General features: G+C 35.8%; 3 protein-coding genes across 6 annotated transcripts; 1 reads left to right on the forward strand and 2 right to left on the reverse strand.

The window, feature by feature from the left end:
* Positions 1 to 2,360: 2,360 nt before the first annotated feature.
* On the reverse strand, positions 2,361 to 13,434 carry katnal1 (katanin p60 subunit A-like 1). 2 transcript variants are annotated; one of them, XM_058788285.1, is made up of 11 exons: positions 13,319 to 13,434; positions 11,511 to 11,769; positions 11,191 to 11,351; positions 9,341 to 9,503; positions 9,056 to 9,183; positions 8,027 to 8,132; positions 7,497 to 7,655; positions 5,916 to 6,042; positions 5,693 to 5,827; positions 4,483 to 4,609; positions 2,361 to 3,260 (listed from the first exon to the last, which is right to left on the reverse strand). In XM_058788285.1, exons 2-11 carry the CDS (start codon positions 11,670 to 11,672, stop codon positions 3,062 to 3,064), a joined length of 1,467 nt encoding a protein of 488 aa, XP_058644268.1. In that variant the 5' UTR covers positions 11,673 to 11,769; positions 13,319 to 13,434; the 3' UTR covers positions 2,361 to 3,061. The 2 variants fall into 2 exon arrangements, with proteins under 2 accessions (XP_058644268.1, XP_058644267.1); XM_058788284.1 differs by lacking the exon at positions 13,319 to 13,434 and adding an exon at positions 12,891 to 13,043.
* A 1,118-nt stretch (positions 13,435 to 14,552) lies between these two features.
* hmgb1a (high mobility group box 1a) lies at positions 14,553 to 17,816 on the reverse strand. The gene is made up of 5 exons (XM_058789242.1): positions 17,662 to 17,816; positions 15,796 to 15,957; positions 15,568 to 15,713; positions 15,298 to 15,472; positions 14,553 to 15,159 (listed from the first exon to the last, which is right to left on the reverse strand). Exons 2-5 carry the CDS (start codon positions 15,940 to 15,942, stop codon positions 15,010 to 15,012), a joined length of 618 nt encoding a protein of 205 aa, XP_058645225.1. The 5' UTR covers positions 15,943 to 15,957; positions 17,662 to 17,816; the 3' UTR covers positions 14,553 to 15,009.
* Positions 17,817 to 18,964: 1,148 nt separating this feature from the next.
* uspl1 (ubiquitin specific peptidase like 1) lies at positions 18,965 to 27,493 on the forward strand. 3 transcript variants are annotated; one of them, XM_058789203.1, is made up of 9 exons: positions 20,061 to 20,194; positions 20,921 to 21,072; positions 21,332 to 21,454; positions 22,397 to 23,048; positions 24,312 to 24,422; positions 24,516 to 24,645; positions 24,744 to 24,869; positions 24,969 to 25,129; positions 25,859 to 27,493. In XM_058789203.1, exons 2-9 carry the CDS (start codon positions 20,953 to 20,955, stop codon positions 27,142 to 27,144), a joined length of 2,709 nt encoding a protein of 902 aa, XP_058645186.1. In that variant the 5' UTR covers positions 20,061 to 20,194; positions 20,921 to 20,952; the 3' UTR covers positions 27,145 to 27,493. The 3 variants fall into 3 exon arrangements, with proteins under 3 accessions (XP_058645188.1, XP_058645187.1, XP_058645186.1); XM_058789205.1 differs by lacking the exons at positions 20,061 to 20,194; positions 20,921 to 21,072 and adding an exon at positions 18,965 to 18,983; XM_058789204.1 differs by lacking the exon at positions 20,921 to 21,072 and having other exon boundaries at positions 20,060 to 20,194.
* Positions 27,494 to 27,961: the final 468 nt, after the last annotated feature.

The following is a 27,961-nucleotide window of genomic DNA, read 5'->3' on the forward strand; positions in this document are numbered from 1 at the left end:
TAAAATCCATTAAAGCATCTACATCTGTCTGGGGCCAGATGCTGTGGAGGAGTAACTGATCAGAGTCTGTACCACTAAATCCTCAAGTTACATACTATCTACACCACTAAACTGAAGATATATTCCCAGAATGCACTTTGTGATTAGGAACAGGCAGTTATGGATGGGTAAAAATAGATGCATTTGACGCCGTCTGGAACATCTGCCTTTTATCCAACACCCCACACACACCAACCATGCAATACTGTCATCAGATATTTTTATAGGTTTTTATATATATATATATATATATATATATATATATATATATATATATATATATATATATATTTATACAGTGTGTGTATATATTTATATACATATATAATTTAAAATATTTGATACCATATCAAAAATATAGGATTTTAATTTCATTTAAACATAGAAATTAATAGAAAAGTTTAAACTTGTGTAAAAATCTTCTGTCATTTTCTAAAATGAATCAAAATTATTAAAATTCTGCATTATTAGGTCAACTCAGACCATTCAATTCAGGTGTTCAAAAGGGCAACAAACTAATGCTAAGAATTTCAGAAATTCATGTTACTATTTTTGTAAAAATGTTCACTCAAATTGCTGTGCTGAAAAAAAAAAATGTAATTAGAAAAAAAATTTAATTAGAAGCATTTTCACTATAATAACCTAATAATAAATACACAGATAAAGCACATGTATGAAATAATTTGTATAGCTTTTTTATATAAATGACACTTTTTCCTGCTTGCACAAACTGTTCAGTGGAGACAAATCATCAAAAAAAAATAAGAGCAGCTGGTCTGTGTCGTAGCCATGTGTAGTGGCCTTTAAAGAGCCACGCTTCAGGACAAGTATTGACTATTATCCTCGATTTCTACCGCACAAATGCCACGTCATGCCATCACCGGTCCTCTTGTCAGCCGGCCGGACTGTTGTCCATACTTATGATTCATTCACACTCTCTTTGGTTATACACTAGCTGCCACGTCCATCTGTGTCCATACAAACTCAAAACCTACATCTTTTTCACCAACCACTCAGTAACCAATTTAACCGGATGCTATCTATGCTGGTATAATGCTGCATCATGCCAGTTTACATTAAGTATTGTCAGTCTGTGACTTTTGATGCTGGCCATAACTGGGTGATGGAGAAAAAATAAAAAGCAGGACGGATAAATAATTTCATAACAATCAGGAAACTTCGCTTGAGGCTGACAACACATCATGACGTTATCGCATTGACTCTGAAGTAGTCAGAAAACAATAAACTCCACACACAGCCCACACTCACACAGCATGGCCCACAACAACACAGTCATCCTCTTCCCCCACTGTCCTCCCTCCTGACGACTGAGTCACACCCTTCTGCTGCTGAAGGACACAACAACTTTATCGCCCATCATGCATGCAGATCTGGTTACTATCAAGCTGTCATACAAACTGTAAACGCTTGAACATCAGATGTGATAATCCCTGATTACAATTCTCAAATTGTACTTCTGTTAGTAATATAATACAATAATTAATGAGCATTGATCAAGGATTTGTTTTTTAGACATTTTGGACAATGTTTGAAAATTTGTAACGGAAATATACGGTCACATTTTCAAGTGTTTGGTTTTTGGTTTGGTTAAATCCATTGGTTTCAACAGAAAACCAAGCAATTGGGAATTTTGCATGAAGGCGGACAGATTTCGCAACAGATTCATGTCGATTTGCCAACAGAAACCTGCTTGGTTGCAAAGTGAGTTGCGAGCTCTACTTCACTATTGACAATACACAATGGTCCTTTTTAGTTCGTGAAATTCTACAGAAATGTCTGTAACATATAAATACACGGTCACATTTATTATTGTTTGGCGAATCTTTGCAGGCGAAATCTGTTCATTTCAACAGTATTCCAAATGATTGGGAATTTTGCATGATGGAGGACAGATTTCGCAACAGATTCATGTCGATTCGCCAACAGAAACCTGCTTGGTTGGAAAGTGAGTTGCGAGCTGTATTTCCCTATTGACAATAGACAATGGTCCTTTTTTGTTTGTGAAATTGTAATTTCGCTAACGTTAAAACAAAATGAAAAAGCAAAACATTTTACTTTGGCAATGTGATATATATTTCTGAGTGAACCAGGACATTTAAAGAAATAAATAAGTAGGGTGGGACTTCATTTTATCCACTAAAAATATACAGAGTTTGAGTTAATCGGTATATATTATCAACAGCCTGCACAGTCTTGATGACATCGTCCGAAAGAAAATTAGTTTCAGAGCTAGGACAAGTTATTGTTTTTGGATGAAATGTTATGAAGAGAAACTGTGTTTTTCTTTGGAACAACGTGCACTGATAAAAAAAATAAAATAAAATTAAGTTGTAAATAAAACAGAATTACTAAAGTTTGTAAAATACTATTTCTGTCTTTCTATTTCAAACTTTCATGTTTAATTCAATGTGTTAATTGCAGGTTCTTTGTAATTATTTGTAAAAATTTATCAGCAATATCTGAGTAAATCCTACAACTGTTTTTTTTTAGTGTATTGAGAAAATAAGTCAATTTTGACATTAAATAGGTAGAGAACAAATGTTAATTTTATTATAACTATCAAGTAAAACAAATAAAAGAACACAGCACATATGAATGTCTACACACTAATAAACATCAAAAAAAACATCCAGCATAGCACCAGGATTATGCTGGTCTCCCTTGTCAAGTATCATTTTCACAGGCGTTTCAGTTTTGAAACTTAAGACAGGTCATTAGCAACTCAGGTGATTTCCATCTGTTAGCAGAGAATGAAGTTAGAAATACTTGAAACTGAGATGCTAAGAAAAAAAAAACGTGGCTCAGTGTCATACACAGACCGGTAGTAATTGAAGGTGGGACTTTTCTCAGTCCAAACGTGTCCAAACGCATATGAACACTGATTTGACTAGTTTCAGTATCATCTTTGCATATTAAAATGTCTCGAAACATAAAACTGTGCCTTTTTTCAAGTGTTGGTCCACAATGTGTTCTCCCACTTATCTTGTGGCTGTCTTTCTCTTTACACAGACCCAAACTCAGACATCCAGGACTCGTATTTCTGCAGGTCTGCAGCCGAGACAGATTTTGAGATCTTTTTGAGTGCAAGCTCAAAGTCCTCCATGGTGACTGGCATCTGCAGCTCATCTTTAGAAAGAGCACGGATCTCCTCTGGACTCAGACCCTGGATCCTCCTTCGCATCGCCATCATTGATGCATCTCTGAGAGCACAAAAGAACAAAGTTCATCAGTCAAATCAACACCATCAATCTACATATTTGGAGCATGCGGCTTCATTTAAAGGAATCGTTCACCCACAAATGAAAATCTGTGGAAAATATACTCACCCTCAGGCCATCCAAGATATAGATGAGTTTGTTTCTTCATCAGAACAGATTTGGATCACTTGCTCACTAATGGATCCTCTGCAGTGAATGGGTGCCGTCAGAATTCAAACAGCTCATAAAAACATTACAATACTCCACAAATAATCCACACCACTCCAGTCTATCAGTTAACATCTTGTGAAGCGAAAAGCTGTGTTTGTCATAAAAATGTCCATCATTAACGTGTTTTAACTTTAAACTTTTGCTTCTGGCCAAAATACCAGTCCATTATCCATCCAAATCGATTCCCTGTTGTCCTCTCACATCAAAATCCACCAACATATTTTTTTATTATGGATGGGGGACTCTTATTTTAGCTGGAAGCAACAGTTTGAAGTTAAAATGGTCTCAATGATCGATTTACTACAAACATGCAGCTTTTTGCTTCACAAGATGTAATTTGATGGACTGGAGTTGTGTGGAAGGATTACTTGTGGATTATTGTGATGTTTTTATCAGCTGTTTAGGCTCTCATTCTGACGGCACCCATTCACTGCAGAGGATCCATTGATGAGCTGCTGATGCAATGCTAAATTTCTCCAAATACTGTATGTTCTGATGAAGAAACAAACTAATCTATCTGAAGATCAGGGAGAGTATATTTTTAGCAAGTTTTCCTTTTTGGGTGAACTATTCCTTTAGGCATTAAAGTGAAAGATATTGAATTACTTTCTCCCCTCCCTGCTTATTATGCAGAGACAAACCACATAAACCCATACTGAACTGATTAAATCATTTTCAATTATGGGCAATATGCAGTGTGCTTCTTTGGATGAATAGGTCCATGAAACAGCTAGGGCTGGTTGGTTTGGTTCAAGATAACTCTTCTATTCAGGAATTTTCTGCAACGCTGAAGGGGAAAATGAATGGAAAATGTACTAACGAGCCCCAGGCAACCACTGTTGAGCTTGAGTCTGTTCTTATTGGCTGTGATTTTGTCACTATATGCCACATTATGTTTTTAGCAAGAGCATAAAAATGACTTGATGCTTCAAACCTGTCACATCAAGTTCAGTTAGGACAAGGTGTTATCTGTAATCCTGAAAACATACTGTACCTGCAGACGTTGGTGATGTCAGCTCCTGAATAACCATCAATTTTCTCAGCGATGAGGGTGAGATCCACATCAGATGCCACTTCAACTTCCCTTAGGTTGATCTTTAAGAGTTCTGCTCGACCTTGAGCTGTGGAGTTCAGTAATCATATGAACATTATGAAAACCATGTTTTTCCTGTTTTGATTTTTTTTTTTTTTAAATAGATAGCTATGTGATTATTATGATGCTACTTTGACTACTGTATTTCTCTTTTTTTTATCATTTTAAAAAAGTAAGCCTTTTTTTTCCATCTAAAACATCATATTTTCAGTTTTACTTGAAAATAAGCTTGTCGTTTAAAATAAATGTCGTTCATAATGAATGCTACTATAATTTATGTTCTTTTAATACATATATTTTTCATTCCTGTTCTGTTCTGAATACAATTAAATGTAGTTGTTATTTGTTGTGGAGTGAGGGGGAACTAAAATCGTGTTTGTTTTTTCATTTCATTTTATTTTCTGGGTATTTTACATTATTTCTGAATATAATATCAAAAATAATAATAATAATATGTATTTTTTCTGTTTTTTTCCTCTCAACAAGCAAATTTGACCTGATCCGACTTATAGTCAGGTGTGACTTATTTTCCAGGAAATATGGTAAATATATGTTTAATTTTATAAATAAAATTTTATATTAAGTTACATTAAATTAGCAATGAAAAAAAAACAATAATATTATAATTTTATTATAAAGTATTTGTAAATTGCTTTGTTATTTTGATTTTAATTTATGCTGGTTTAATTTTACTATTACTCATATTTCAAAATGTGCTCAAGTGTCAGGTATAAATGCCACAATTAGAAAGATCTTCGTGGTTCTAAAAATAAGCTTCCTTTTATTTGTGTCAATAATTTCCATTTTTCCCCTTTTGTTTTTGGGGAGAAATGTGACCTTTTAAAAAAATTTACATATTTTTGTCTCCCATCCAATTTGAAATTCTAAAATCCAGGCCCTGTAACTATAACAAAAAAGTTGCATCAGACAATGAATGCTCGTGAGTAATGACTAACTAACTGAACTACACAGCACAGTGTGAATGGAGAGAAATTAGTCAGGCTGGTTCATTTATGAGTGGGTGACATGCATGGAGAAATCAGAGGAGCCGTGACTGCCTGGAGAACGTTTTCCTGTTGATGGGCGTTTGTGTGTGAGGGTGTTAGATTACCAGTGGGTAGTGGAATGTAGATCCTCTTCTCCAGTCTTCTCCTTAGAGCCTCATCAATGTCCCAGGGGAAGTTAGTGGCAGCCAGGACCATTACCATTTTAGACGGATCGTCACTCTCTTGAGCACCTCCTACACCTGATGCCATTACACGGGTGGGTGTTTAAATAAGGCTGCATCATTCATTGTACTATCATAACAGAGTCGCCTACCACACAAAACTCACCATCCATCTGCACGAGTAATTCTGACTTCACTCTGCGACTGGCCTCATGCTCATCTGATGTGCCCCGTCTCCCACAAATAGAGTCAATCTCATCAATAAAAATTGTTGTAGGGGCGTAAAAACGAGCCTGTTACAGCAAAAAAATGAAACAAAACTGACCAAAACCTATAGAAGTGCAAATATCCAGTATAGACAATATAGACTATGACATGACCAACATTTTTAGTTTGATGTTATGATGTTCATTCATTCATTCCTTTTATTTAAAAACAACTGCACCAGCAGACATAATAATTTTTAACCCCAGTTTTGAAAACATTTATGAATGTAATCTCTCTAATCTCAGATGGTAGGCCTGATCCCACTTGTTTGTTGATCTTAAAGACCTAGATGACTGACGGAAAGTAATAAGCTGTTATCATGTTATCATAAATTATATTACTTCATTTTAACACCATCAGAGTCAGGACTCTTTTTCTTTTTTTTTCTTTTCTTTTTTATGTAACTAACTAACTAGCCTTTTTTTCTTATATGTGACCCTGGACCACAAAACCAGTCACAAGGTTACATTTTTTGACCTTTTTTGCATTGAAATTTATACATCATCTGAAAGCAGAATAAATAAGCTCCATTGATGTATGGTTTGTTAAGATAGGACAATATTTGGCCGAGATACAACTATTTGGGAATCTGGAATCTGAGGGTGCCAAAAAAAAAAAATCAACATATTGAGAAAATCACCTTTAAAGTTGTCCAAATTAAGTCCTTAGCAATGCATACTACTAATCAAAATTTAAGTTTTGATATATTTACAGTAGGAATGGAATTTCATGGAACATGATCTTTACTTAATATCCTAATGATTTTGGCATAATAGAAAAATTGATAATTTTGACCCATTACAGTTTTGTTTTTTCACATTTTATGAGGGCATATTTTTTCTCTAATGACATGGCTAGCTAACTAACTAATTTTTTTCCCATAAAAACTTTGCTTTTATTAGGGCATAACTGTCTAACTAAACTAAACTTACTAAATAAATTTTATCTCCCCTATATTAAGTCAAATTAACATTGCTTATCAAAGGTATTTTTACCTTTTATGGTTTATTTCTCTAATTAAATAACTACCTTGCTAACTAACTAATTAACTAACTGACTAACAACCTAACTTTGCCTATAAAAACACAAGTAATTGCTCATTTGTCAAATCAACACTGATTTTCAGTATTTTTTTACCTGATTTTACGGAGCATTTTTTGCCAATTAATGTTAAATCAACATTTATTTTGAGGGGTATTTTTACTTTTATGTTGTCTAACTAACTACTTAATTACTCATTGTTTTCTACGATGATTTTTATCATCCAGAAATGGTCAAGAAAGGAGCTTTACTATGGGGTCTTTAATTGAGGCATTTTAAATATCTAGGACATTTTTATCACTTTCGATCATTTGTGCCTTGATGCCTACTTAACTCCTGCTCCTAATCACTATGAAATTATACCGTCAGCAAAAAAAACTAAACAAATCAATAGACACTCTATCACAGTGCCTACATTACTTCCCCTGAGATCACTCACCATTTCAAAAAGGAGCCGCACGAGTTTCTCAGACTCTCCCCTGTACTTTGAGGTCAGCGTGGAGGACGAAACATTGAAAAATGTTGTGCCACATTCGGTTGCAACCGCTTTAGCCAACATGGTCTTCCCTGTGCCTGGAGGGCCCACCATCAGCACCCCCTGCGAGTTTAAAAACAACAAGACTTCGCATGGGCATATATTACCATAGCTGATGGTTTGAGGAAAAAATGCTTCAATAAAACAGACGGCATGTGGAAAACAAACTGAAGGCAAAATATATCAGCCGTACTCAATCTGTGTCGAATGATACAGCACTAATGAGAGCCTGTGTTGAAGAATGTGAATTCTGTCCTACATGATTAACTAGTATAACAGCGCCCCCTCCTGGGCTAAAAAATTATGAACACGAGAAATGGAAACAAATGGGCACATAAATGTTGGCAAAAACATAGTATTGACAGACTATGTATCCATATGTGTGTATGTTCAGATATCAAACTCTGGCATCAGGTGTCATCTAACATATTAACCTTCCACGGGCGGCGGATCCCCTTGAAGAAGTCTGGCATCCACATAGGCAGGACCACTGCCTCTCTCAGCAGCTTTTTGGCTTCTTCCAGATCTGCTATGTCATCCCTGCAGGAACAGTAACACATGACAGCTTGCTTGAATCACCGTCCAGCACTGAATCACTAACTGCCACTGTGACTGACAGCTGTCGCTGACTCAACACGTTACTTATTTGTCTCTGGTTAAGTATGAAAACTAAACTTACTGCATTGCTATTTATACAGCCAATGCCTAGGCCCGAGGGACTTTTTTGTTCACATTTTCAGGACTTATTTTCATAGAAAAAAATATTTGGATTTGAATTTAAAGTTCTAACTCTTACTGAATGCTGAAAGAATGATCAAACTAGCCAATCTATTTATGAATAAACATTTAAGAGTGAGAAAAGTGCCTTGGCACATTTTGTACTTTAGTATGTAGTGTTTTACAGTAGTTATTATTTTATATAATCATGAATTTGAGAGAATCACGATAATTGAGCAGTTTACATTTTAATTGCAACCCAAACATTAAAATTCAGCCATTATCAGTGGTTGTGCAAATGTGAAGTGGACCAAAATTAAAGTGAAAAATAAAGAAAAAATATTTTTAATTTTCAAATATATTTTTATTGCATTAAAAAAAAAAAAACTTCTGGCCATATTTAATTATAAGTAAAAAAATAAAAAAATAAAAAAAATAAAAAAAAATTAGATAATTTATTAGGCTTATATTTTAAGAGACATGAGCATAACAGACAATTATAATGTTAATTGCAATTATTTGTTTGACAAGTAATCGTCAGTGCAAAATTCATTCAGGTTCAATCCAGGTTTTTCAATAGTCGATAACAACATCAACTGTGCAAAGTCATGCAATATCACAATATAATTATATTCAATTGAATTATAGCAAATGAGCAATACAATTGTATATATACACATTTATTTTGTATACTATATACTTGTAAGTATTTGAACAGTAAAACTAGTGCTAAAGTGGCACAATACCAGTGGATATTGGGATTCCGGGACACAATGTCCCTCTCCAGTGCATCCACCAGATCGCTGTCATAGCCTGTGCCATCAAACTTCCTCTGTTCCACATCAGAAGCACCCTCCTGGGCATTCCTCTTACTCTGAAAACACAGACAGGCAGGACACATTGCTACAACACATGATAATAGGTACTTACAAATCCTAAATTGTCAAAACTGAAATTAAATCAACCATAATTCCAATTCGGACTAAGTTTTGTCAGCTTGTGCATTCAGCCTAATAGTGTATACAACTTACTTTTTCATCCTTAGCTTTATTTCCACGGCCGTCACGGGTGCTCGGTCTCTCTGATTTGACGTTCGGCTGACCTCTGCCCACAGGGCCGCGATGCTGCATTCCGGGTGACTCCTTTCTCTGGGGCTTTGATACAGTGATTGGCTTCTTCACCTGGACAGGTCCCCTATGACCGGACAGAATGATATCATGGGGCATCTGAACCATGTGACCACAAATGCACATATTCTGACTGGCTTTTTTTTTTGGTGATTTGTGAACCGATTAGTGAATGCAATTCATAGTATCTATATAATACATAGGATGCAAGGATCCAATTTTAAATCTCATAATGCATTAAAAGCCTGTATACTATTTTCACATTTGAAGAATCGTTATTTTATAAAACAGTCTTAGCTTAATATTTTTGCAACTAAAGCCACATTATATTAGATCAGCAACTTCTCATTAAAGAGTGAGAGTGGGGGGAAAAATTAAAAAGCTAATGTTATTCCTGCTTCTTTTTTTTTTTTAATTGAGAAATTCTTTGAAAATTTAAATTACACGTTACCAGTATTAACCCCATTGGAATGAATGTAATTTAATTCAATACCTTTAACTAAATAGCTTAAATGTATAACTCATGACTGCTTGAAACTTATTGGTAACACTTTACAATAAGCTGTCATTTATTAACATTAGTTAATGTATTAACTAACATGAACAAACAATGAACAATGCATTTATTACACTATTTATTAATATTTGTTAATGAAAATACAGTCGTTCATTGTTTATTCATGTTAGTTCACAGTGCATTAACTAATGTTAACAAACACAACTTGTGATTTTAATAATGCATTAGTAAATGCTGAAATTAACATTAACTAAGATTAATAAATGCTGTAGAAGTATTGTTCAATCTTAGTTCGTGTTTACTAATGTTGTTAACTAATGTTAACTAATGAACCTTATTGTAAAGTGTTACCAACTAATTTATGAACCCTACATTTATTTCTAACAAAACATCATCAAAACAACATAAATAATAGTCTGAAAGGTTTTAAAACAAAATAAATTCATCTATATCAATAAATTCAAATTGCATAAAACCTTCACATTCAGATGAAAAAGAAATCCGTTATCATGCTGCAATGGTTCATCAATTGGCATACTTGTTGATGTTTATCAACAAAATACGGAAAAAAGACATTTGACACTAATATAACTTTATAGATAGTTTTGTCAAGAGTACCTACTCAATACATACCCAGGTCAAACATGACACGAATTGTAAAAAAAAAAAATCTAAAAAAAAAAAAATGATGTCTATTATGAGAGTTTTAAAGCATTTGTAAAGTTTGTTCTCTAACTAAAAACTATGCTTTTTTTTTTGCTTTTTTTTTTCTCCAAATTTTTCTGCATCTCTTCCGGGTCAAAACAGACCTGAATTCATTATTCGGGTTAAATAAATGCAGTTCTTTAGAACTTTCATCAATATTTTTTTCCACAAAACTATTAAGCAGCACAACTGTTTTCAGCATTGATAATAATACGAGACGTGGTGCGCATACAAAAAAAAAAAAAAAAAATTTTGCTGCTCAATATATTTGTGGAAAACAGACCAGTAGTGTATATGTAAGTTATTAAAATAACATTTCAATAACAGACATTTTTTTAAATAAAATAAAAATATAAAACACAGTAAAATGTGTGAATGTGAATATGTTTTCACTGAGCTAATTCCATTTTGTGCTGTATGACATGACGCATGAGTGAACACAGCAGTGACAGCATGAAGACAGGAGACGTGTGGCATGCTCTGCAGCTGACAGAACTCCTCAGGGCTTTATGTAATCAGCTGCCTATTCTACCTGTGCTCCGCTGGGGTTGGGGGAGGCCAGATATCGGGGTCCCTTGGGCTCTCTTCAGGCAGAGGGTTGGGGAAATCAACGGGTTTGTCCACCTTGAAACTCTCCAGGGTGTTTACGAGGCTTTTCACCTGCTCATATTCCTCTGTCAGTTCCTGCCGAACCTGGGCTCAGAGTAGGGGGGGGGAGCATTGGTTTGAGTTTACATATACTGTACCAACACCACTATATTCTTTGGCTAATACCTGCACAAGCACATATAATTCACAGCACTATAAATAAGTACATATCAGATTGAATCATGCAGTATATGAGTGCCTTACTTGTTGCCATTTGACTTTCAGAGCAGGATCTCTGAGGGACTGACAGTGCTTATGGATCTGTTGTATAACACCTTGATAATACACCATAGATGAGTCATAATTCCCCAGTAGTGCATATTCTCTTCCTTTCTTAGCGTTGTCGCAAATCTCAGTCAGATTCATGATGAGAAAGAAATCAAATCGAACGTTGCTTTAGCGCTGCAGTGTGACCTGAGTTCACAGCGTCATCAGAGATGCTGGTGATTGAAGGCCATGAGTCCTAAACATGTCAAAGAACAGAGAGGCTGATAAGAAGATGCAGAGCTAAATCAAACATTTCTAGAGATAGTAACAGAAGAGGGGTGAAGTCGGCTACAGAGAATGACTTTCTGACAAATCATCCAGAGCTGCATTTCCAGATCTCTTCTACAGTTTTGTTTAAAATATGTAACAAAATAAAACCCAGGAGCTATTTAAAGAGCTATTCTTTCAGAAGTCCCCCTCTGTGTCAGAACTATTTTTTTTCTAAGTAAAATGCTCCAAGGAACCTGTACAGCGAAACCTTCAGAAAGAATGAGTTGTGTTTGTGGGTGTTAGAAAGAGAAATGTTTATAACATTAAAAAACAGCTCCCTTTACTAAAGCTCATTCAATTAATTGTTAGCATTCTGTGTGAACCTTTTATGTAGAATTTGTGAACATTTCTATTTAAAATTTATTCAGTGGTTTAAATATTCTTTTTTTGTTCATTTTTTTTAAATAGTAGTTTTGTGTGTAACTGTATTTCTTTTTTACTGGTAATAGTTAACAAAAAAATTGGCTTGAGTGTAAGGAAGTTGAAAGTGTGTATAGGCATCAAAACAACATAAATATGACATATTAAAACTGATGGAAGGAGATAAAATGGGCCAAGACGATATAGGCCTTTTCTTACAATTATGTTATAGAGACCATAAAGATATAAATGATGGTGTGCTCACTTTAGATGTCCAATAGTTTCTTATTATACAAATTTTAAATTAAATTTGCGATGTTCATAAGTTAAATTAAAGGTAACATTCATAGGTTTTTTCCCCTATCAAGCCTCTGTGCAATGTTTTTTTCTCTCTCTCGCCTGCCCTAATTATGGGAATTGTTTCAAATTCAGTGACTGAATATTAAATAACTAAAACACTCCAGGCTTATCGGGTCTATTTTAACTGATTGAATCACTCTGTGTGTGGATTCACTGATAACACACACAATGAGAGGATTTCTCTACGGGTTTGGATGGAAAGCTGTAGTTTCTGTTACTGCAATACTAAACTTTGGTTTATTAGCCTTTGCCCTAACCACAGAGTGGCTGTCAAAAATAAGACCATTTCGTTCGTCGGACACTTGACGTGAAGCACATAATAAATACCGTTCAAGATGCCTCAAATTGTTTGCATCCCATGCGTTTCTTCTTTTCTTTTAACAAAAACTAACCTACCTGAAAATCCACCATTAAAACAGAATACAATCATTTATGTCTACAAAATCGCGTTTGTATGTAAAAAACAGCACAAACGTCACCGCTCTTGATTTTTCCTTTACACGGGATTTGTAGTTTTTCCCCCGTTTGCTATTAAGCACATACAAATAATGAACATTGCACTAAGAAACTACATTACCCATAAGGCAACAGTGCAATACGCTAAAGATTTAGGCCAGCGATAACAAAAAGGATTTGCAAGGAAACAAAATATGAAGTTCACTTGTTAGTTTATGAATCTGACTAAGAACATGTGATACGATAGATGTGTTCTGCATTTAATTCTACGTTTTCATGGCAATAGGTAAATGTCTTACCTTTATGCGAGGCACTTTTACGTTCGACTGGCCCACAGTCCGTTACCCACTGATGTTGCCATGGCCGCGAAAAGACGCTGACTGACTGATGAATGAATGCATGTGTTGTCGGGGGCGGGGTCTGGACGAATATAACTCAGCCTGGTTTATTATAACTTTATAAACTGACCGGGGCTAGTTGTCACACGGGTTATATCTATCTGGATAAAGTAACTTTAAGGTTTTGATTCAAAATTTCAAATGAACTGTATTTTAATAGTTAATTCCATAAATGTGTAATTATGATGTTATTGTCTTTGTAGCCACGACTATACAGAAAAATAAGTATTGATAAATATTCACTGCAGTAAAAATGTGACAACTAGCCCCGGAGGATGAAAGGGGCTATTGGAAAGTTGCCCCTTTCTGCATATTTGGCCTTCACCATTATACCAAAATATACTTAATTTTTTGATTGTATTTAATTTGTAATTAAAACATCTTTCTTTACTTAAGAATACAGTTAAAAACTAAATAAAGTCCATTCCGTCCGCAGTAGCAGAAGGGACGTTAGTATATTAACCAGTGAAAATGCTCAAAGCTTAAAAATAAGGGCATGAACATAATGCCTTGGATGGAGGGTTGCTGATCTATAATAATCTGAAGCGTCATGGCCTGTATAAATATATAACAGTACCACACAATGACCATACGATGGCGCTGTATACCGCTGTAATATATGCAGTTTAACCAGATGAACAGCAGGTGGCTCGGATTAATCGAGATTTTCATCTGATGATACATTCATGTGTTCTTTTTAAGCCTGTGCTTGCCACGAAAAACATGAAGGCCTAAAACCGGCTCACTGGTTGGTGAACTGAAACCATACATGCAAATCTACTGCCCGAATAAAAACACATATCAATAGTAGACATGACAAACCCATAAATCCTTCCGTTCACCATCAGTATTAGAAGAGCTGTGAAATAAATATAAAATGTGTTTTGTATAAAAAAACATTTCAGATAAATTCACTTACATTTTAAGTTTAATCCAATTAGTTCCTTTCAGTTTTCACAATTAAATCTAATGCTATGAAAAAAGTGAAAGCAACTTCTTTATTTAAAAAAAAAAGTTTATTGATGTCAGAAGCATACCGGAACAAAACAATTACATTTTTTTTAATCATTTCTGCAATTACAGTGGTATTCAAAATACAGTAAAATAACTTTGATACGGCGATGTACTAGTGATGATAATATTTGATCTGGAAAAAGAGTAAACAAACAAAAGTACATTAAGATATGAACTACAACCTCACATGAAACTAGGTTGTGTGCTGCGCACGTCTAAAACTCCACTGACCCCAAGACAATTTTACAACCCCCTTTTTTTTTTTTCAACTGTACCGGGCAAGGATAGTGGTGTTGGAACCATCTTTAAGAAATTAAACTAAAAACTAAATTAAGGGTTGGGGCATTCAGACAAACACAGATGACACTTCTGTAGTGTTAACTATACAAAAAAGGAAAAAAAGAAACTGTACAGCTTAAAAACATATCATATACACAGCCTTATTTAATTTTTTTCTTTCAGGTTTTTGTATTTTTTGTTTTTTTGTTTATTTCTTTTACCCATTTTATGGCCTCAGTAAAGTGTACAGGGGGTTAAATGCTTTATAGACAACAAGCTAAGCTCTAAATGTTATTTATCTACTCGTCATCGTCATCTTCATCCTCATCGTCGTCGTCATCCTCATCATCGTCGTCATCGTCATCATCATCATTAGCCTTGTCTGGCTTGGAAGGGGCTTTGGCTGCACCTCCTCCCACTTTGCCTTTAGAGCGATAGGCGGCAATGTCCTAAAAGGAAAATTAATTTTTTTTTTTTTTTTTTTTTTTAGACAGGAAACTTCTTCAATATATCAAATGCTATTATGGTTGTTTTTCAGTATATTCATAATCAGCATGATGCTAATTAGTCGTGGCATCCTTTCTCACCTTCTCGTACTTCTCCTTCAGCTTGGCTGCCTTCTTCTCATATGGCTGCTTCTCCTCAGCTGATGTTTTGTTCCACATCTCACCCAGTTTCTTGGCCACATCTCCAATGGACAGACCCGGGGTCTCTTCCTTCACCTTGGGTCGGAACTCGGAGCAGAAAATGAAGAAGGCAGACCTTTTGGTGGAACAGAGTATTAAAAAAAATATATATATAAACTTTACATCCTTCACAAATGCTAATGCATCTTCTTGAACAAGTGAGATGCTTACGGGGGTCTCTTAGGAGCATTGGGGTCCTTAAACCTCTTTTTCTTCTCGCCCTTGGGTGGAATGTAGTTTTTCATCTCCCTCTCATAACGGACCTTGTCTTGTTTGGCCATATCTTCAAACTTCCCTTTTTCCTTGGCTGACATAGTCTGAGGAAGGGAAGAAAAAAAATCATTGTTGGGAAAAGAGTGAAAGCGCATTAACACAATGTAAACGAAAGGTGTGACTGACCTTCCATCGCTCAGAGCACTTTTTGGAAAACTCAGAGAAGTTGACCGTCGCCTCAGGGTGTTTCTTCTTATGCTCCTCTCGGCAGGTTTGGACAAAGTATGCATACGAGGACATTTTGCCTCTTGGTTTTGTTGGATCCTTCCCCATCTTTGCCTAAATATCCTGAAATTTAATAATTCCATCATTAAAATTAATTATCATTAAATTCTAATTCCCAAATATAATATTTAAATTTGTTGCTCTACACTATTTAGAATTAACTCTATTAGCAAATATTGTCTTTTGGCATAACAACAACGTTATCTTTTAACCATTTAATTTGTCTAATGTTTAACGTTAACATTTACAAGGCGCACATTTGCGCGTTGTTTATCTTCGAGAAGAAAATGACGTTTTATTATGTAAACATAACACGACAGATTATTTTTCATAATAGTGCTTTTAAAAATAAAGTCTTGTGTGCACTTTTGAATCCTTAAAAAGTTGTTCTAAATTTTCAAACTTTCCAAAACTGTATTTTTTCAAAGGTAAAAAGGGTTAAAATTGTGAAAATAAGTTGGTTAATTAAAGTTCTTTTATGTGCTAAAGTACGCGCGACATCGTAAAACTTGTAAAATTTCTTAATAAACGAGTTCACTTTCGCCGTATTCTCCGTTGAAAAGAGCCCATTTCTCTCTATGTACCGTTCAAATAGCAATGGCGCACACTCTTGTCTCGCTGAAGGAAAGGAGGTCAACAACGACGGCAATATTTCTTCTTCCATTTTGTGAGAAAGCCTTCCTCATGAAAGAAAGTCCCCCTAAAATGTCTCCACCCGCCTTCCTGCTCGCTTTTGGACACGACAAACAAACGGCGCGGGTCGGTTTTCCTGACCGAAAATTGTTTCCTTCGCAAAAAGCCCAGTGCATTCGCCTGGTGTATAGTAATACATTGGCTCTGTGCTGTGCAGAGTTTGCTGTGGGCTCGCAATGGCCGCTTGTCTTCATGCACTAACACTGAGAATATGGCTCCTTCTCTTTGTGTCAGCGCTCAGCCATTACACTGCTTTGCAATAAGGGGGAGCATTACCTACCTCACTTCAACTCTCTATTTAACACCCTTCTCACGCACGGAAAAATGTCAAAATACCCGGGTTGGAACGACGAAAGATGGAATTTTTATTTTCCGCCTCGAAAAACGCGTACTTTGAGCTCGGCGTGGTAGAAAACACGATTTGAAAAAGTTGAAGCGAACTGCGCCTGTCTATGGCTCTGTGGATTTGCCTTGTTTCCTATGCGAGTACAGTCAGCCATTACAGTAAAGCGCAGCTCCTGAGGTGATTTTTTTTCGCCCGTATCTCTGTCATTTCAATATCACCGAGCGTATAAATCCACACACATAACAATGGCGTTGTGCTTTAATTTTTTCGTTAGTCTGCTTTTTTTCTTTCTTATCATTTCTCATAGTTCTTCTGACAGACATCCCTTGTAAAGCGCTGCAATGGCTGCTTGCTGGCACTATCACCGTCCGTAGACCTTGTTTGTACGCAATTCTGTCACCTAGTTGTCCGCTTAACATTACATTTCGAATAGACTGAATAAATTTCTTTTTTCACATTTTCAGCCTTTCAACCCCTCGAATAAAACCGACTATTTTCCTTGCAATTTTAAGGCGTAACATCAAAACAAATGGAATTTAAAAGCTAAGGTTATTCTCATTTTCATTCTGAAGGGATAATACCCTCATTTTTAACGTTTCGCAAAAATCCCCCCGCCATTAAAATGGCTCTTTTACAAGCTAAATTTGAATTCTGTATGGTTTTCTGTCCTTTTCTCGCAATTTTTGTACTTACCCCACACTTTGAAATGTCTACAAGCTGACACTTACCACTGTCTTGTCTGGATAGTGAATGTACTGCAATGGCTGTATGTGGATGTAATAGCCCTACGCAGTAGTCTGCTCTCTCAACCCTCTAGCATTACTCTCAATAGGGCTTCCATGCCATTGGCTGCCGCCACGGCGAACACTCCTGCGATTGGCTGAGCGCTTTCCATTGTCCTAATAACAGCGGGCCTGCGATTGGCTGCCTTTTGTGAAACGTCACGAGTGTTTTAAATGGCGGGTAAATACAAAATACGGAGTGTATGTGTGTGTTTCTTGTCTCAGCTTAAAGCAAAGGCTGTGTGTACTGTGTTGGCTGTAGTAGTACTGTGTTGTATGTGTTCCACGCGGAGTGCTGAATGAATGAGTGAGTCAATGTGGAGTGTCGGCGTTTCTGTGAGGTGCGAAACGCTGAATGAAAGGGTGCTGGGTCCGACTGACGCCCCGCTTAGATCAAACACTATATGAACATCCAAGTCAGATTTTAACCAAAATATGCAATTATGAGCAATATTTATTAAAGTCGCTTAATCGGTGGGATTCGTTTTTGAGTATTAAATGTTGATTAATGACAAAGTTTCGAGATGATCCGATGTGACACAACGTCAAAGGAGCTTTTCTGCAGATTGTTACTGAGTCCTTGATTTGAATAATTATATGGCAGGACCCCCGGACAACTAAAGGTTTTTGTATTCTGGGTGTTAAATTAATACTCTCAAAACATTAATCTCGATATCATAGCATTCAGATTAGTCCGACCACTGATATATTTACTTAAATTTTATAATTACAGTAGTAATTTTAGCAGATAAAACATAGATAGTGTGGACTGGAATTAAAGAAAAGCAATGATGGTGCGCAATCATTCTTATTAATTTGCTCTTGATATTTTTTCAAAATCCATATATCTATCTATCTATCTATCTATCTATCTATCATATAAATAAAAAAGTGCCACAACATTGGTAGTTATCGTTTCTCTGAAAATAAAGGCAGCAACATCTTAACATATGCATTACTATTTAGACCATAATTAGAAACCTAATTATTTTCATACATAAACACATGCAAGAACCGGAGCCTATGCATGTTAATGACTAAATCTTGGAAAAATTATGCAAATTCGTATTGTGTGGGACGGGGGGCAGCAAATAAATCGCCGAGGGAGCCTGATGGGAAATTGATGCCCATATAGCCTTCTATTGTTTCATAAGTGAGCAGCTGTAGCTCCCTACGACTCCTCAATACAGGCGCTTCGCCGCTCGAGCACATGCTCACAGACGCACAGGCATATGCTGCACTGAGCACACACTTGAGTACTTCAAAAGGTATTATCGATTAGATATGCTTTATACGGCTATGTTTATTGTTGATCTATTAAATTTACTTTTTGGGTACAGTTTTTTTAATTTTTCGTATCGGTATTTATGTGGCATTTATAGGCTACGTTTGTTCAAATATCACAATTTAAAAAAGTGTAACAGAGAAAAAAAAAAAAAAGTTCAGTGTAATTTTAAATCTGGACCTTGAGTCTGTAATAAAAGTTTGATTGATTGATTAGGACAGAAAAAAGGGCGTGCTGCTGTCAGACAGACCACAGTAAATAGAAATCTATGACTCCTGGTCGGTTTAATTCAATCGACGTGAGAATAACTATACCATACATAGTAGCCTATTTTAAATAAAATAATTAAAAAACATATTTACTAAATATTTCATAGCATATAAGTATCTGTTAGTGCTTCCATTTCCTTGATAATATCTATTTATGATAAAAGTGGATTCTGTAAAACCCCAGTTTAGGACAGAAAACGTTAACTTGCAATTATATACGTTATTCTGCCTCGATTTGACTTTAAATTGAACAGAACAACATATGCTGTATGATCAGATATCCATATGACCTTACTTTGTTTTGAAACTCTATCTTTATTTCAAATATGAAAACGGAACCGCTAAAGCATATGAAAATTAATTTTATAAATTTTCCTATCTACTATTTTCCTATCTATTTTTCTATACCAGCCTACTGTGTTATGCATTTACTCGTACAAATACAGCGTTTGCATACTCGTACAAATACAGAGTTAGAGAGAGATTGTGGGTAGCAACATAGTAAATTATTAAATGAGTTTTAAAATCTTAATCGCGTTATTTAGACCATATGTATACACATTTAGGATTCTAAATAATTTCTCTCTCATTTAACACGTTTCTGCCTGTCTATTTGTGTGTATCTACTGTTAATTATAGTTTAGATTTGAGTGTTTTGATGGTGTTGATTCAATCCCTGATGCTGCCTAATTTAATCTCAGACGGTATGTTAAATACACGCAGACAATCCGGATGATGGCGCTCTTGTGCTGTAAATTAATCTTTGTAAAAACTTTATTGCTTACACCAACGAAACCGGAAGTAGTACGTTGAGCGTACGACGGAGAGCATGCACATGGAAATGTCTCCTACCGGCGTGCTGGAATTACCTAATGCTTGTTTAAAATCCAGTTTGGAATTTCTCCACATTCGATCCGGTTTCGAGGTATGTGTCGATGCAGATGATGTGCACCTGGGAAATCGGTTGTGAATGCAATTTTTAAGGTTTTGGGCGCTTGTCTTCTGGTCCACTCACTGTTGCGGTGGCTGTTCGCGCCTGATCGTGGTCGACAAAGAAATATATCTAAATATCTAACTGCTTTATATGTATTTTTACATAACAGGTCACTTTCAGCGTCTTGTATATTTAACATTACAGCTAACGTTAGGTTTAACGTATACAAAACTCAGTTGTCAGTAAGAGAACAGTGTATTAAATGTCAGTAATTATTACCGTATTTGCGAAGCAGTAAATGTTGTTTTCCTTTAGCATTCAGGTCAAGGTATGCTTTACTTCTGCCATTGTTTTAAATTGTTTAACAGAGACTCCATTCGATTTTATTTTCCATATAATTTCTGACTTTTGTGTGTGTTCAACTTTTTAAGAAATTATAGATAGTGTTTAATATTATGTGATGTGTACTTAGGTTTATGGGATGCTTAGCATTCAAGACTTAACCGTAAGCAATGGTGCATTTGCATACTAAATTGCATTGGTCTGCTGTCTCACGTATATTTGCATACTGAAACTAAACTGAGCCAAAACTGTTCTCTTACTGACTTCCAAGCACTAGTATGGGAATGCGAATATAGTTTAAGATGTTTGCTTTGTGTATCAGCCCGGAATGGGCAAGTTGATGTCTCCGAAATGAATTATTCTTTCTCACTGCAGCGCGTTCAGGCGGTGAGCCAGGTGTCACGGTTATGTCAAGTTTATGGCAGCAGGACTCAACAAAGAACGGAAACCTCAGTGGCATGAGAATGAACGGCGAAGGCACTGGTATAGGGGCTCCGACCCCAGCGGTGGCGGGGTATTTGGGAAAAGTCAGTTATGCTCAGTTCTCTCCCTCTGTCACTCGTGCAAAGCTCCGCTCAAATTTAGTTTGTGTTGTATGGAAATTCTCGAATTGATTCCCTCACCTCAAACGAGAAAAAACACGGAAATCTGTGTAAAAGGCGAAAGAATGATCATAAAAGCACTTCAGTTGTGTACTGTACACTAATTGTTTATAATGGGTCTTGTATTTTCTGTGTTGAGTAATTGTGATTTCTCGTATATTATTTTTTGTTTGTTTGTTTACAGTGTGAAGACAGAAATGCCTCACCAGGGAACTGTCCTTGGTGCTTGGCAAAAGGTCAGAAAAATGCCCTTCGCTTTTATGCTGTCAACCTGGAGGAGACTGTTATGCTGTGTACAAATCCAGTGGTGAGGATGTTGTTTTTTTTCCTTGTTTGTCAGGAAATGCTGACACTTCAATGAACAGCTGAATGTCAATCTCACAACCTGTCAATAATATATCTGGGTCACTTTACTCCAAAACAAAAATAACAAACTGATATTTGTATTGCATAAAGTATGGCTTAGTTTTGGACCCGTTAATAATTTTTGTATTGTGAAACACAATTTTTTTAAATCATGCATTAAAAAAAAAAGATTTTCACAGTAAGGTAGTGTTTTTGTATGTTTTTTAATTTATGCTGATATTAGTTCAGAAAGAGAGAGGGGGGAAAAAGTGCAGTAGTGATAAATCTAATAAGAATTACTATTGGAGATTGTGTGAATTACACACAATTATTGTATAAAGAAAATGGGGCCTAATTTTGGTTTAAAAAAGATAAATAAAATAAATTATACTTTCTCAGTAAGGTAGTGGTTTTTGTATCTATTAATGCTGATTTTAGTTTAGAAAGAAAAGGTTGCAATATGATAGCGAGTATCTAATAAGAATCACCATTGAAAATAATGAATTAATCAAATCTAAGGTAAAACACCTGTGCACATTCCAGTTAAAATGTAATTTTTTAAAAATAATTCTTTAGTAAGAAATTTGAGGGCAAATGTGCTTAATCTGTCATGAAAATAATTTGACTTATCTTTTTAGGAGGAAGTACCAAATGTTTACAAAAAAATATCCATCCTAAAATTAGGCTTTATTTTCTTACTGCAAAACATAGTTCACCCTTTTGATTTTGTAGTGAGATACAAGATGAACATGTTTGTGACATGTTTTGTGAGATTCACTCTATTGTTTTTAAGCTATCCGTATTGGTAAAGTGATATTTGTCATAGTATTAAATGCTTGTGACTCTTTGTAAAGAAGACTGAGTGGCCATTGAGATTATCATGTGTTTTTCTGTTGCTTTGCAGTGCCTTTACCCATTAGTTAGTAGATCTCTGGAAGATGTGCGTGCTAGCTTGTGTAAAGATGGATGTAAGAGGAACATTTCTTCTCTATCCGATGTGGATGAAGCATCCTCCCCATCAAAGCGATCAAGAGAGGAGAAACTGGGCATTTTGTCTGCTGTGCCTGAGCCATGTGGTGCTGATGTCAATGACGCCACTCTTCCAGATGACATTGTCGAAACACAAATGTTTACTGATGAACAATCAATACTTAGAAAGACTGACTCTATTAATGGCACTGAGGAACAACATCCTGAAGATCTACCTGCTGCTGCCACCCATGAGGATTTAGATTTGTGTGAAAAGGATGATTGTGTTTCTAGTACTCAAGATGAGGTCGAGGAAATCGTTGGAATAGATGTAGATGTGGAATCATCAGAGCTGGTTCCTGTGCAACCTCATCTCTTCTGGAAAAATGAGGACAATTTGTGTTGGTTGGATTCCTTGTTGGCGATGCTCGTGAACTGCAGGACCATCAGAGAGACTCCGTGTCAGAACGTAAAGCTGACTGACAAGTTGACATCAGTGCCTTCCTGCAGCTCTGCTGTCTGGAACCTTTGCTCCACATATGATAAGACATGTTCCTATCTGAAATCCAAGGAGCAACAGTGTGAAGGTAAGAGAAAGCAAACCCTTCCAGGGCTCTAAATAACTTATTATTAGTGTTTATTTTATTAGCATTTCATTTATTTATGCTAGATTCATTGTAAGTCATTTACAAAGTAAATTAAACTTATTATGGTGTTGATGTCAAAAAATAATAAAAGTTTAAAATACAGAATTAAACATTCAAATGTTTAAAATGTATTATTCTTTAGAATATAATGTATTAAAAGTCATTTATAAGTTAAATATTAACTTATGTATTGTAGTGTTGTCAAAAGTACCGACCGCGATACCATTTGGTACTGAAATTTTAAAAACGTCCATTTCCTGCTAAATTTTGAGCGCTGCTGAGCGGATTATTAAACAGCGCTGATTGGTCATTGTGTTCACGAACTCAACAGATAAGTCTGTGATTGGCTTCAATGATCATCGCTTCACGCTTTTCACCGAGCGCTTCATTGAAGCCAATCACAGATGTATCTGTTGAGACCAATCAGCGCTGTTTAATAATCCAATCAACAGCGCTCAAAATTTAGTGGGAAATGGACGTTTTTAAAATTTCAGTACCGAATAGTATCGCGGTCGGTACTTTTGACAACACTAATTATTCATATTTAATACAAAGTCATTTTAAATCCTTTATTTTGTTAACATTGATTTAAACTTAAATGTACAAAAAAAACTCTTAAATTACAAACATTATAATATTTAATATATACTTTACATAATATATACCTATAAACTGTGCACATTTAAGTAAATTAAACCATTTATAAATAAAAATTATTTGTAATTGTGTATTCGTGTGATTTGATTGCAAGTTATTTAACTTTAAATTATTTGTATTCGTATTAACGCACAAAAAAAAGTAATGTAAAAGTTCTTTAATACATTAAAAAAGTTAATTGTAAGCTATTTAATGTAAATATTTATTAATGTATATTAACACACTATAAATGTAATTTTAACACATTATAAATTACATTTTTCATAATATACAGTAGTCAACATTTGAAGTGGATCAAAAAAGTTCAAAGGTTCTAGGACAACTTTTATGAAAGGTTTTGATCAACTTCAAATGTTGACTAGTGTAGTATAAAAGTATTTAAACTTATTACATAGTTGAAGGTATTTAAATTATTAATAATTATGTATGTATACATATGTTAAAACACTATTTTTATAAATTTACCTCACCCCAAAAAAAAAAAACACTTTTATGAAGAGGTCTGTATTCACATGCTGGAGAGCTCACCTGTTTTTCGTTCTGCAGATGAGGTAATCAGAGTCCCCGCAGATGTCCTGTGTGAGGCAGAGCGGCAGCTGTCTGCGCTCCGTCTGTCACTGTTCAAACTCCTTCAGCCTACACTCAAGTGTGAAATTGGTAAAACGGTTCAACAGCTAATCATATAACCATTTGATATCAATCGGTTGCTTGTCATTTGTGCTGAGTGATAATCTTGTCTGTGTCATACAGGTCAGGAGGAAACACCAGTGTTTGCTCTCCCTCTCCTTCTGCGCTCAGACAAGTGGGCTCAAGAGCTTTTCCAGCACACGGTCCGTTGGGAATTTAAGTGCACTTCTTGTAGTTATACTCTGAATAACAGGTAAAGGCTTTAGCCATGTCATTTTAAATCATTTGTATTTGATAATTAAATGAAATGCATGGTAATTTATGCAACACAACCTTCCTCTTGTCTTGCAGTGTCGAGAAGACTCTTACAACATTCACTCAGATTCTGAATGACTGGCACCCATTAAAAGCCATCCACCGCACTCAGTGCAGTAACTGCAACCGTAAAAACCAGAGGAGGAAAATGGTGCTTGAAAAGTAAGCATTGGAATAGCTATAAATCACCATGGTTTCATCTCAATTTAACCTGTTGGTCTTTGGGGTTGGTTGATTATCGTCTTTGTTAATTTTTTGCAGGCTGTCCTCTGTGTTTGCACTGCACTTTGTGGAGGGCTTGCCCAGGAAAGACCTCTCTAAATACTCGTTTGAGTTCCAGGGCGCACACTACAATGTTAGCACTGTTATCCAGTACAATAAGCATCTAAAGCACTTTGCCACTTGGATCCGTCAGAGCAATGGTGAGTCTTTTATTCCGTGAGTTCAGTAGCTGATCTGTTCACACCACTATTTGAAAGTTTAATGTCTTCCTTAATGTATCTTGCAGAAAAAAAGTTGGTCAAAAGTGACAAAGTAAAGATATTTAATGTTACAAAACATTTCCATTTCAATTAAATGCTGTTCTGTTAAAACGTTTAGTATAGTTTCCACAAAATTATTAAGCTGCAAAACATTAATAATATGAGGAAATGTTTCATGTGGCACTGAAGACTGGAGTAATGATGCTGAAAATTCAGCTTTGCCAAAGGAATAATTTGCATTTTAAAATAGATTACATTTTGAAATGCATTTAAATTTTATGTACAAAATTTATATAATTGTAAAAAAAAAAGATCAAATAAATGCAGTCTTGGTGAGCATAAGTGACTTCTTTCAGGAACATGAAATTCTTATTTTGAATTCTTGAATTCTTATTTTAACGCTTTTGAATGGTAGTGTATGGATTCATTAGCCAGTGATTCATTTTATTGTTGCTAAAAACACCACATTTTTTCCACTTTAGTCGTTTCCGCATTTTTACTTGCATGTTACCAAAAGTAAGCAAAAACACCATGAATTATTAACTAAAAATGATCAGCTGTTATTAAATAACCAGCAAAATTATCTCAGATTAGTTGCTCTGTAAAATATGTTAATTATTCAAATTTAAACTTAGTGGTTCATTTACTTGTTTGTGTTCTGTCTTTAAGGGTCATGGCTGGAACTCGATGATTTGAAACACCCTCACAGCATCATCCACAAGAGGTTTTCATTTCCTGCCAATGAATGCCACGTTGTTTTCTGGGAATCAGACTCCACTAAAGAGGAAGCTTCAGAGGTTTGCTTACCGACAGCTCCCTCGGCACTTACGAATGTCGATGATAAACACCCGCACAAACTGTCAGACTCTGTGGCCGATGACACGTGTGTCCTCAGCGCGCTCACCGTGGGAGACTCAACTGCCACCGGCACTCTGGATGCATCCATCGGCAGCACCACATTACTGGACACCTTTGAGGGTCTGTCACATACAGACATCGTGACCCTCACTCTGGTTGATGAGAACAAAGCCACTGAGGCTCTTCAGATTCCCCAGAACCCAGCCGCCGTGCCGGCCGCTCTCCCCACTCTTCCTGTAACATCTAGTATCTCTAAGTCCATTTGTCAACCTTCAAATCCCCAAAGCTCTGGTTTGAAGGAATGCTCTTCGGGTTCTAATCCAGTTGTGGTGAGACCATTAGTGGCTACACAAGTACATGCTCCTCCACCGCTTGCGTCCTCATTACTTCAGCTCCATCCTTCCTTCCAGTCGACACCAATAAGACTTCCTCCTCCCGCTCCAAAACCAAAACCCATTCTGAAATGTGACAACGAAGCTCTGCCAGCAAAACCAGCTGACATGTTCGGTGGCTTCTTAAGCAAGAAACTGCAAAATTCAAGTGGCGGGAATCCTGCGGTAGCGCCTCAGCCCAAACCAGTCACCCTTCCTGTTGCATCCGTTAAGAAAAATCCCAGCCTTTTGGCAGACCAGCAGCCCATTAGCACTACAGAAGCCCTCAGGCTGAAGCTACTGAAAAAACTTAAGGCTAAGAAGAAGAAACTGGCCAAACTAAACCAGCTTTTGGGAAGTGCAGGAGAATCTGCACCAAAACCGGACAGCACGGCCCTCTCGTCGCCCTACTCGGTCACCTCAAGTACGTCAGCGTACGACAGCCCAGCGTATGACCAGTTCTTCGCTGAGCTTTTGTCTCCTGCGACGACCGTTAGTAACCTCTCACCTGACAGCTCAGGGCTCCTTGAGATGTTGAACAATGGCCAGAATGCGGAGACGACACGGCAGAATCCTTCTGTGGCATCTGTGGTTCCAGAAGCACCTTTAACCTACGCTTCTTCTACTAATGACTCCGTATTGAATCTTGATGAATACATACAATCAGGGATGGGCCAGACTGCAATTGACAACACTGATTTTAATGGCTTAGATATATTTTTCTGATGAAGAAAAGCTTTTAGATTTTACAAACCATGAGTTTGATCTGGTGTAGAAGACCAAGAACAACTCTTCTTCTTTGTAGTTTCGTATTGGGAATGCAAGACTTTTGTTAGGAAAGACTGTGGTGCATCATCAGTTAAATAAATCATTTTCATATTTTGTCTGATATACCTGAAGAATAAAGAACATGAAATAGCGCAGAGTACTCAATATTTGAAGATGAAATTATGCGCACTGCATTTGTAAAGGTTTGTACAGCATTGTACAGTTGTTTAATAATTTTTGTTGTTGTGTTTTTTTTATGGTTATCACTATTTAAAGCAGTTCATATTAAATGGTCCCAAAAATTGAATATGTTGTGGTTATTGTCTTTTAATTTTGCATGTGAGTGAAGAGTAAAAGCCTCACTTTCACACTGATTGTATAAGGGGTTCCTACACTTTTTCTTGGATAGAAATCGCAGTTTCTAACCAATAAAATATTTGCATGACCTGCAGTTTGTGGTTGGAAAGATTATGAATTGAAGGATTCTAATGTGTACCGAAGGCTACATTTATTTAATCAAATATAGTAAAATCAATAATATTGTGAAATATTACTATTTGAACAACATTTATTTGTAATAGAAATCTTAAACACTGTTAACTGTCACTTTTGATCAATGTAATGAATCAATAACCTAACTGAATAAAGGTTAATTTAATTTAAAAAAAATTAATGACCCAAACGTTTTAACAGTAGAGTAAGTGAAAAAATATATTTATCAGCAATTACAAAGACATTTCCATTCTTTCTTTTTTTTCTTAATTATTTCTGGATA

This window comes from Onychostoma macrolepis, chromosome 10 (assembly GCF_012432095.1).
Source record: "Onychostoma macrolepis isolate SWU-2019 chromosome 10, ASM1243209v1, whole genome shotgun sequence".
Lineage (NCBI taxonomy): Eukaryota > Metazoa > Chordata > Actinopteri > Cypriniformes > Cyprinidae > Onychostoma > Onychostoma macrolepis.